This window comes from Cenococcum geophilum (assembly GCF_001692895.1).
Source record: "Cenococcum geophilum 1.58 unplaced genomic scaffold K441scaffold_5, whole genome shotgun sequence".
Lineage (NCBI taxonomy): Eukaryota > Fungi > Ascomycota > Dothideomycetes > Gloniales > Gloniaceae > Cenococcum > Cenococcum geophilum.
In genome coordinates, this window is record NW_027137563.1 from 1767289 (window position 1) to 1777751 (window position 10463).

The 10463-nt window shown below is 53.9% G+C and overlaps 3 protein-coding genes across 3 annotated transcripts; all 3 read right to left on the bottom strand.

The window, feature by feature from the left end:
- Positions 1 to 12: 12 nt before the first annotated feature.
- On the bottom strand, positions 13 to 446 carry K441DRAFT_653399 (uncharacterized protein). The gene has a single exon (XM_067647535.1). The coding sequence runs from the start codon at positions 175 to 177 to the stop codon at positions 22 to 24; it is 156 nt and encodes a 51-aa protein (XP_067508494.1). The 5' UTR covers positions 178 to 446; the 3' UTR covers positions 13 to 21.
- A 1055-nt stretch (positions 447 to 1501) lies between these two features.
- K441DRAFT_684509 (uncharacterized protein) lies at positions 1502 to 2293 on the bottom strand (the record flags this gene model as incomplete). Its single annotated transcript, XM_067651787.1, has 1 exon — positions 1502 to 2293. The coding sequence occupies one exon, from the start codon at positions 2291 to 2293 to the stop codon at positions 1502 to 1504; it is 792 nt and encodes a 263-aa protein (XP_067508495.1).
- Positions 2294 to 7157: 4864 nt separating this feature from the next.
- K441DRAFT_653403 (S-adenosyl-L-methionine-dependent methyltransferase) lies at positions 7158 to 8746 on the bottom strand. Its single transcript, XM_067647536.1, has 3 exons — positions 8485 to 8746; positions 8212 to 8370; positions 7158 to 8130 (listed from the first exon to the last, which is right to left on the bottom strand). The coding sequence occupies exons 1-3, from the start codon at positions 8507 to 8509 to the stop codon at positions 7484 to 7486; spliced, it is 831 nt and encodes a 276-aa protein (XP_067508496.1). The 5' UTR covers positions 8510 to 8746; the 3' UTR covers positions 7158 to 7483.
- Positions 8747 to 10463: the final 1717 nt, after the last annotated feature.

Below are 10463 nucleotides of genomic sequence, written 5' to 3' on the forward strand. Positions count from 1 at the left end.
TAGGGTTTGGTTGGTGCGTTTTTAGTTGGGAGTTGTGTGAGAGAGGGGAGTTAGATAGTGTTTCAGGAGTAGCAAGGAGAGAGGGGGAGTTGGAGGGAGTAGAAAGGGGAGGGGGGTAAGAAGGAGTGCGGGATAGAAGGGGAGGGGATAAAGAAAATAAGGCAGCTCACCCTTCATCCCGCAAAAAATCACGCAAGCTCTCAGAGAAAGTATCCAGTCGACAGATCCGTCTAGCCCCGAATATAGCAATCCTGACACTCCCCCCACGTCGTCGCGCCGCACAAAACCACCCCAAATCAGCACACTCACTCTCACCAAAGCCCCCCCTTCCCTTCCCTTCCCTCCCCTCTCCAGCCCACCAAAAAAAAGCTCAGGTCGCAGCAAGGGGGAAGGTGGTAATAGTCACCCGCAAACCCTTCACATCCCCGGACTCTCTGCACCGCGCGCACATGCCTGAAACGCCCCGCTCAAGCGCAATCGTTCGGGTCCGCCAGCCCGCCGATGGTCCTGTAGCACGCCTGCAGCGCCGCGGACGTGCCGCTGCACTTCGGGTTCGTCTAGCAGATCTGTGCGCCCGGCGGGTTCGGCGCCGGAGAGGTCGTTGCGGCTGCGGTGGATGTTGAGGCGGCGTGTGGATGCATGCTGGGTGAGGTGGTGGTGTTGAAGGTCCAGAAGGTTTGATGGCCGGTTGGGAGGATGGTTGCGGTGGTTGTGGTGGTTGTCGGGATAAGGGTGAGGAGGAGGGGGAGGGGAAAAGCAGCTTCATGGGCGAGTGTGTGAGGTTGAGGATGTCTAGACGCAGAAGGTGGATGGAATGGATGAGAGGTTAGGAAGTAGGTAGGAAAAGTAAGGTTTTTGCAGGGGGGTAGTGGAAGAGAAGGAGTATGCACAAGAGATAGACCCTCTCAACACCGAAATACCCAAGAAATAGAATAAGGAGTGTTGCGAAGACGAGTCTGGCGTATACAGCAGAGAAAGATGCTGCACCAATTCACCGCAGCAAAGAGCAAGGCTGACCAATCACCAGCATGCGTCGCAGAAACCCCGGGAATATATATGATCCGACTAGTAATAACACTTGATGCTCTGGTCAAGCATGACGAAGAAGATTCACGTTCAAAGAACTGAAAAGATAGAAATAAACAGATGCAATTTTGAGTAGAAATTGCAAATGAATGCGATGACTCTGGAGAACCCGAAAAAAAGCAGAGGGAAAAAAACAGGTACGGTATGTCCAATTTTTAGAATAGCAGATGAACGCCCAAAATGCCTACAACGAGGTGCCTCCATTTCAGTCTATCCAAGAATAATACTCGTAAAAATAGCGAGTTAAAATGGGTTTTGGCCCGTCAGAAACACGAATGGTATCACATCATGAACAGGTTAGAAGCCGACCGTAGCCCAATTCCCCCTCCTCCACTCTTCCTACCAAACCAATCAAATCGAATCGAATCCCACCCAATCTAATCCAGTTCAATTCAATCCTTCTCCTCAAACAGAATTAAAAAATCTCCAAGCCTTCAAAATCCACACAGAGATTCCGCTGCGTGACGCTGGGCCCGCCGTGTCTCCGCTCATACTGCGTCGTGCCGAAATTGGCCGGTCTGGACGCATACACGCCGACGCGGACGGCCTTGTCCTCGACGCCCCAGAAGAACCACGTCACCTCGCGCAGCTTCTTCCAGCCGGAGACCTCGTCCTCGTACCAGATCCAGAGGGCGTAGCCGATGCGCTCGATCTTGACGCGCAGGTCCAGCCGCCGCGCGTGGTGCGGCGGCAGCGCCGTCAGCGCCCAGTCCGCCCCGTCCGCCGTCGCGCATACCGACGTCGCGTGGCACGCGTTGTTGCAGAACTCCAGCCCGACTTTCACCCACTTGGATGCTGGCGCTGGCGGCACGTACGCTGGCGGCGCGTCCCCCTGTGCCGCTGCCGCCGCCCCCACCACTGCTGCTGCTGCTGCCACCACGCCCACTCCTGCTGTTGTAGATGTTGCTGCTGCTGTGCCCGTCTGCGCTGCTGACCCACCAATGCGCCCCGGCGGCGCGCCTGCGAATATCACCAGCCCGCCCTGATCCCATTCGAGCTCCCAATCGGCCGAGACGGTAACTTCGGCGGCGATAAAAGGGTTGCGCAGCGCTGTGTAGAGGATGGGGGCCGTCGATGTATCACGAGAAGGGGGTTTCCGCCAGAGGTCCGTGTTCGGTGGTGCCGCAAGGGTGAAGGATCCCATCCATTCTGGCACAGCCGACGGCGGGATGTTGAGCGCCGTGAAGGACGAACTGTCAGGAGGCATGGCCTCTCGCTCTCTCTTTGTTTCTCTCTATATCCCTCTCTCTATCTCTCTTTCACTCTCGCTTTGCGGGTGGGAGTGAGAGGGGAGGTGAGGTGAGGCGAGGCGAGGCGAGGCAAGGGGGGGAGAATTGGAATTGATTGTAACGCGGGGAAAAGAAGAGAGGTGATGGCTCGGGTCTCTCTCGCGTCTCGCTCTCGGGGCGCAGCGATCAGTGTCCCGGTATATGTATACCCCGCCCAGAACCCTCGTTGTAGTGGGCGTTTACGACGGCGTGTACGACGTGCTTTCAAAGGTCATTCGCTTCCTGCGTCGTGGTGGTGGCAAGGATACCATATGTAAGCTGACGGCGCGCAGGGTATGTTGAAAAATGGCTGTGAGACAAAATCAGATCTTGCCTAGGATGATGTGGGAGGATTCCCGCCGGCCGTGTTTCCGATCTGAGGAGATGCGGATGGTGTGCCCTATAGCTATGCCCGCATAGAATTAGTTGATGGCTTTTATGGCTTTATGGCTTTATGGCTTTTCTAAGTCCTGGTTATGTGATGGCTGTGTAGTAGTTATTACTGGCTGCTGTAACTCGAGGGCGAGCTTTAGGCTCATGTCATGATCGAATGCTTCTTGCTTTGCTCGCGCCAACGCCCACCAATGGCCGGTGGTGCTGGTGATGCTGGTGGTGCTGTTGGTGCTGTTGGTGCTCTACAGCGCGCCGCGTCCTGCCCACGGCACGCGCGCGCGCCAGAGAGTCGTCAGGTTTTGCGGCTTACCGGCTTAATTGGTCGAGGCTTGCACTCCGAGAGCGGACAGAGAGAGGGCAGGAAGGGCCAGTGCAGAAATAGAAAACATTGTCTCAGACTTACCTACAGACGGAGCCCTCGGACTGACGTGATTATCGTGATTACCGTGATTATTGAGCATCAAGGTAGCCCGCAGAGGTGAGAAGTAGGAATGGATATAAATATTTCATTTCCACCTCCATGCCTGCGCGCTCACGCGCCCCCAACACACTTGGCCGGGCGTGTGCGAGGCGGTTCGGGCGAGCTGAGCCAAACCGCCACCGCGCGCGCGCGCACCCCTTCAACGACGACGATGATTACGGCGACGCGCTCAGGCCGGGGGGGGCGTCAGGGCCATGCGGGAGCCCCATGGAATCATTGACTGTTGGGACGTCATCCTAGAAGGAGTGGGAAAATGTTGCAGGAATTGTGGAATGGCAGAAGAGCATTTGTCGACGTCGCGATGCGCTGCCCGGCGCGCCTGAAAGGGAGTCGTCTCATGAGTTGCATGAGTTGCATGAGTTGATCGAGTTGCAGCAGAGGAAAAAAACACTCGCGACCCGCTACGTGGCAGCCAGGTCGAGCAGGTTCGAGCGACTCAAGCAGCAGCAGAGACGGCCCATTCGCGACGCTGGTCCTTCGACAAAGCGTGCCCTCGTAGAAAGGTCGACGATGATGGGCGATATGCAGCCCAGTCCAGCATGCCGTGCGTCGAGGAGGGCTGTTGTGGGATCAGCGACGGATGAGCTGTCTGCCGTTACACAGCCAGGGGGAAGCGGCGATGGATGTTCTGCAGCGCGCAAGGGGCTGCAATATGCCCATCATGCCGACGCCGCAGCCCCCCAAAACCTACCTCGACCCAATCGATGCCCTTGACTGCCCTCGAGTACAGTTGGATTACGCGATTACGGAAAAGTCGCCGCTAGGGCTGGATCACAAGAGAATGTGTGCTGTCCCGCCTTTCTCTACTAATCGCCAAGCCGCAAAGCCAGCCTCTAAACTCCCCTTAAGCCCTCCCTAAGCACTCCCGAGCAGGCAGAGTATAGGGATACTGCACTCTCTTCTCTCACCGACAGCATCTCTGATCTCCTGAGCACTTCGGGTCTATACTTAGCCAATGACTCTGGGGCGAAATGCGAAAAGGTACACCAGAGCCAACCTTATGACGAAAGGTGCAGGAGAAAAAAAAAAGAAATGATCCCCTGAACGGTCTTCGCTGTACAGGACGCTCACCGACTGAGATGCGGCACAATGCTTGCTAGTCGGAGCATTATTAAACACCGAACATGCAAAATGCAGTCAGTCGTACATGCTCGTTTCTCTTCATTCATTGCACCACTTGTTCTTTCTTTGCATTTCAGGGGTAGATAAATTTAGACATTCGAAAAAGCCGAGTGTTATTGTTTTTCTCTTCTGCTTATCTTTCTAGGAACTTGAGTTTAGAATGAATGCGAACGCTCAATGCTGTGGAACACCGATCCAAATCCAAGCGCCTGGTCCCAATGGCCGGATTGCCTGAACGAGCTGTTCCAGAGAACATCCATCGCCTTGCTTGAAAAAGACTCGCTGAAATACTCATCACAAGACTCTCTCGCCATCTCTAATAAGCATGTCAGTCACGAAATCATGGGTGCTACAAGTGCCACATCGCTTTTGCCACCATCGCCACCGCCCGGGTGCCTTATTACATCAGCCAAAAATCTCCTCGTTCCGCTTACTCGAACATCAAGATTGAAATCTCAGGCAACGATATTTTTAGCCCCTGAACTCCCCATCTAGAACTATGTAGGACTGCTTGATCGCCGGTCAACCGTATTTAAGGAGTTCCGACGGCATCTTCGGGTTAGCTGCATATCTCGTCCCTGAGTTCTGGTAACCGGTTCTGACCTGCATTTATGTTGTACTCCACAATCTGCGGCTGAGGCTGAACGTGCTCCACGTTGAACATCGATTACATCGCCACTGCCGGCTACCTTTTGTCCTGCCACAGTTTCCTATTCATTCGCTTATAGAAAAGTTTGTTGTAGTCTCTTCGATGTACCTTGTCGTGTGACGGTCCCCGCTGGAGAGATCGAACGGTTCGTTGTTGTCAGTCCAGCCAAAAAATCCGGAGTTCACGCCGGTGCAACCATGCTTGTGTCACGAGTATGGTCGGCCCATCGCCATGTAGTGCACTAACGGTTGCCGAGAAAGGTGAGGTTCCGAGCACTCTAGGAAACGCGACATAATTCAAGTGCAGAAGTCGGCAGCGGCGGAAAGATCCCTCTCGCAAAGACGTGTTGCCGCGAATCCCGAATTTGCATCTCCTCATAACTAGCAAGGACGTTAGCACAGCCGTCCCACGTCAATTCAATCATGTGTTGAGACGTTAGAGGAGCCAGCATGCCAACTATTGGAAGAAAAAACACTTATCGGACGCCAGGTGTGTTTGTTACCTAATCTTACAAATTTGTCCATACTATTAGCAGACGTTCACGATGGTTTTGAATTAACAATCCTGCCTATTTTGATTCTGTCTGATACCTAGGTGCGGCATTTATTTGCTTCTTAGGCGGCAGTAGCGAGTAGACGTGGTCAATGTGCGGCGTTCACCTAGAAAGCAATTATCATGCTTCCAGTGAAAGATGGTGACGTGTCAGGCATTTAGACCGCCTGTAGGCCTCTCCATATGCTCCAAGACTACGTATGTCTCCTGGGTAGGATTGTGAGACTGATAACGGACGCCTAATCGATCATCGGTAGCCGTTATTACCTCAAATATTACATCTTATCTTCTCCTTGGAAGCTAGATGCGAAGTCGAGTTGGATACATCTATGCGCAGTCAGAATTCGGTCGAACGCACAGAGATCCTCACGTCGGGATGATTCTGTTGGTAGCAAAACAGATTTTAATGTTGTGAATTGTCCAAACGTCAATGCCCTACATTACAGTTTGACGACTGTAGTAGTGGAGCTACAGCGCCTCTCTTACAGCAGGTTCGTGAATGCCATTCCCGACTTTGAAAAGCTTGGGCCATTCGGTGAGACCTTAGAAAACCAATGCTTGGATTGGTGGTTAGGTCGCGAGGCGAAGTAGACGATTTGTAGGAATGGTATTGATTTTGTGTAGAATTGGTCTTTGAGGAAAACAGTGAGCTCTAGACCCTGAGTTTACTCATCAGTCCTTTTGACGATATCAGAATGAAGGTGATGGATAACCGTCTCAGACAGCCAGCGAACATTGCCTTCCAGTCTCAAGATACCAAGCCGTGCTGGTAACCCGAGCATTCAGCGCACTCACGACGGTCCTACGGCTTGAGATTAATATCGCTCGATATTCTCATGTAGAAAACGCGCGGGATGGACTGAACCCTGCGGGAAGAAAATTGAAGTCATTTAGCAATATGAATTATGCGCGTGGGAAGCGGCAATTGCGGGATGCTCAAGCAGGTACCGAATGAACCGCACAAGTCTCAATTTAGCGGATATCAAAGTGGAAAGTGCAATGCGGTAAATGGAGAGTGACGGGTTGAATGGAACGACCGACGATAATGCATTGATGCGGGACAGCAGCATGCAGAGAAGGCTACAGAGTCAGCGCTCAACCAGTCATAGGGAAGTCATGAGAGCATTTGTCGGCCCGGACTGACAGCTCGGGTTGTCGTCATTTCACTTTAGTTCGTTTTCTTCCTAGCTTCTGCAGGCATCCCCACACCCAGCATCCGTAGACCGGACTTGGCATCAGTTGCAATTGGCTTCTCTGATTCTTTTGGAGTAGGTCGATTGGATGTTAGTTTTCCGGTCTCAGTCGTACAATGTGGTCATCTAGGGATCCAATAAATCGCGAGTCCCAGGGTTATGCGGGTGGCGAGTTGTCAAGGCAGGGAAAGAAGTAGCGCAAAGCCCACAGAAGCGACGATCTCGTAGCGACCAGGCGTATTTAGTGCTCTGAGGAAGTCGCTCGTCTCTGCCCACGCGATACGGTTTGAAGGCCCACAAAATACGGATCAATCATTTGTTAGGTGGAGAACTAGGATTGTTAGGTCTCACTGCAGTGCGCGGAATACTAGGACTGCACACGTGAAAAGCGCAATCAAGAACAAGAATTGACGGAAAAATTTAGTCAGACGCTAGTCCGACATCTTGATATCATGTAGTGTCAATAGAGTGAGGGCCGGGGGGAAGGGGACTTGTCCTGGTTAAAGGGATCTCCAAATAACCTCCAATTGCCGAAAATTCAGAGCGGGAGATTGGTCAGATAAAGAAATACGGGCAGCTTATGCCATACTCCGGTCCCCTAATTGGATGGGCGTTCAGAATTGCTCGCGAGAGCTTTAGGCAATTACCGAAGACTGGAAATGAAATGCATGATCGAGTCTAGAACCAGAAATCGGCTCGTGCCAGATGTCAGAAGCTCCTCACCGGGTCCTAGGATAACCTATCCACCCCGCACAACATCCTGCTGGTCATGTTTTCGATATACGCTTATCCGGCGCGGTAATTCCTCGGACATAGCAAAATGAAAGAGCCCATGCTGTTCCAATAGTTCGGTGAATGATGTTTCAGGTCGATGTTTTATTCGCTTAAGATTCTCCCTGAAGTGCGGAGATTTCTTGGGGCCCACCGCCTTCTCGTATGATTTCCATGGCTGGATCTCAAGCACGAGGTAACCGCCTTCCACGAGCGATGAAGCGCACTTTTTGAAGAAGGCTTCCAAGCCCCCGTCCAGGTGCTCTAGATGTATCCATTTGATGACGCTCAAGGCGAGAAGGACGTGGAAAGGGCCAGAAGTGGCCGGGTTGTTTGACACAGCCCAATCTTCGCAGACGAATGTCACTTCAGGCCATTGAGATGGAGAAATAGCAGAATTAAACGTTTGTGCGATGGCATCCCTACTCACTAAATGTTGGGATCGGTGACCGTGCTGGAGCACCGCGGAGATGGGAAAGTAATCTGTAGCTCTTGCGGTCTCGTGCGTGGCAGGCCGAACGCGGGAGGACCGAAAAGAGAGATGGCTGCGAGCTTGTTTGATCAGGTTCTCGTCGATGTCCACACCCGTCACGGAGGCAGCATCGAAGTTGAGGGCTTGAGAGGTCAATATCAAAAAGCCAAACATTAATCGCTTGGGTATTGGCAGGGTTATCCCAACACGGCCAACACACTTACCAAGTTGGACGGTGACAGCTCCAGCGTTGCAGCCAATGTCCCCTACTTTGCTGGCTCTGAAGATATCCGGGATCAGGGCTTCAAGCAGGCACAGACGGGGGTCTTTGACATGTGGTGAAGAAGGAGAACCCGGAAAATGGCGCGCGACGCCTTGGTATCCTGGGGGCATGGAATATGCCTTGGTCAGCGGTCGGGCTCTCGAACAGGGTTTGATTATGCCAACGATAATTGCAGTGACGGACCGTTCTCCAAATGAAATAATGTTCCACTCACCCTCATAGTTGCCCCAGTCAGTCATGCCTCGTGTCCTTGGGAAGTTTGCGGCAATGGCGCTGATCGCCGTCGGGAGTTTTCCGGATAGTGTCGATTGTTGTAAGGTTGCAGTCGAAATTTGCCTGGCGCGGTCTCAAACAGCAAAGCTCTTGGCCCAAGCCTGGGTGCATCGGGCTGAACCGCACGAGGTTTGCGGGATAGGAAGCAAAACAAGCCCTCGCCTAAGGAAGCCCTCGCTTCCACTCGCCAGCACTTCCGAGTGCTTTCCAAAGTCCCCCACGGGCGTTGAAAGGCCTGCAAGCAGCCGTCACATAGCGTGAACTTCCCACGGGCCTGCACAATCCGTCGGCGGGACGGATGTGGGCGAATGTGGGCGGGTCCAGCTGCAGCTGCAGTCTTGACAGCAAAAAAGCATTGAGCATTTTGCTATCAGCTAATCCTAACCTGAACCAAACCGACCGGGCTGGGGGGAAGAATCACAGGAGGCAGAGATTGCCCACCTCTGATCGACACGAGGGTCTCCTTCCAAAGACAGCCTTGTACCTAACCTTTTCTGCAGCTCAGCAGTTTCAATAGTTTGCCAAGCAAGGAAAGTGAGATGCAGGGGAGCCGAACTGGTTCGCAGGAGGGTGCATGGCGGTTCTGCTTCCAGGCTGGAATTGATCATGGCAATGAGGATTCCCAGCCATACACGGACGCTTCGGGATGCGCACGACAGGGTGTGGCCAACGTCTCGGCTGAAAAGGGAATATGCCACCGCTAAGAGTTGCCAGCGAGCACGATTAAGCTTCTGTGAATCTGGCCGCTCCGCCACGGCCGAGAAAAGCAATCTAAGGCAGGCGGGAGCTCGTTGCCAATCCTCTTGCCTCCCGAGACAGCATCCATGCATTGCACATCTGGGAGAAAGATATCCCATGTGCCCCGTGTATCCCATGACTGCTGAAAGCCTCCTCTCACTCGCCCGGAGCATGTGCCGCCCCCGGAAACAGCATACATCGGCGGCGGTGATATGTCGCATTCGCCAACTTCCACACCTGCTGTCTCTGACAACTTAAAATTCGAGCATTGCGAGGACTGTGCGAACCTGGTCAGCCACAGCAAAGCATTCGCCTTCCTGGCCGTCAACTGGCCGCCGCACGCTATGCAATTAGACGATCGCCTGGAGCTGCGCAGCCGATTGGAGGCGAGATATGCGAGGAACGAGGTGTTTCACACCCACCGACTTTGCCGATGCCTTCGATTGCTCTTCGATGCCTACCATGCCGTCCTCTGCCCAGGCTGGGATGCATGAGATACCGGACCCCAGGATTCAGGCAGCTTGCCGTCAGACGTCCGAGATGGAGCTATCTCTCTCCGCTGCATGACGGCCGTTGTCTGCAGGGCCCAAAAACCTGGGACACGGTGACCGAGGCAGAGTGCGTTGTAGGAAGAAGGATTTGCTGGTGGGCTGGCCATGGTCGCACAGACGGGACGTTGACGAGAGGCCGCTGACATGGGCATGGCATGGAAGTTGGAGCGGATCCGAGGCCGCACGGCCTTTAAGCATCGGCAGAGGACATGAGCCCTGCGAGCTTGATGCTCAAGAAGCCCTGCGATCGCCTTTAGCCGCGGTCGGCGGTCTCATCCAACGGCGTTGATTCGCGCATGGCTGGCGGTTGAGCCGTTGACAGATCGCTGATTCCTGGTTCTTGATGCAGCCACGGCCGGCGCAGAATACCCCCCGGCCTTGGTCCAGCCCCTCAGCCATTCGTGTCCTTGGTGCTAAGCCAGGCCGTTTGGGAACTGCTGCCGCTTCGAGCATATGATGCCCGAGGGCGAGCTTGTCGACCTGTCCTGCTATACCACCGCTTTGCCCATCCCCCTCCCCCACCACTGCTTTTCCCTCCTCCATACCCGGCGCGCTGGCCAACGCCTCCGTCCCCTCCCCCCTTCCGCCCGCCAGCACGGAAAACCAGGCGGCTGGCTGGCTGGCTGGCTGG

What these genes read in the sequence shown, in the direction of transcription:
- K441DRAFT_653399 (XM_067647535.1), bottom strand. Translation starts at nt 177, where the DNA reads ATGAAGGGTGAGCTGCCTTATTTTCTTTATCCCCTCCCCTTCTATCCC.
- K441DRAFT_653403 (XM_067647536.1), bottom strand. Translation starts at nt 8,509, where the DNA reads ATGACTGACTGGGGCAACTATGAGG. An exon ending in TGACTGGGGCAACTATGAGG is followed by an intron (nt 8,371 to 8,484) that starts GTGAGTGGAACA and finishes CCATGCCCCCAG; the next exon opens with GATACCAAGGCGTCGCGCGC. An exon ending in AGCTGTCACCGTCCAACTTG is followed by an intron (nt 8,131 to 8,211) that starts GTAAGTGTGTTG and finishes TGACCTCTCAAG; the next exon opens with CCCTCAACTTCGATGCTGCC.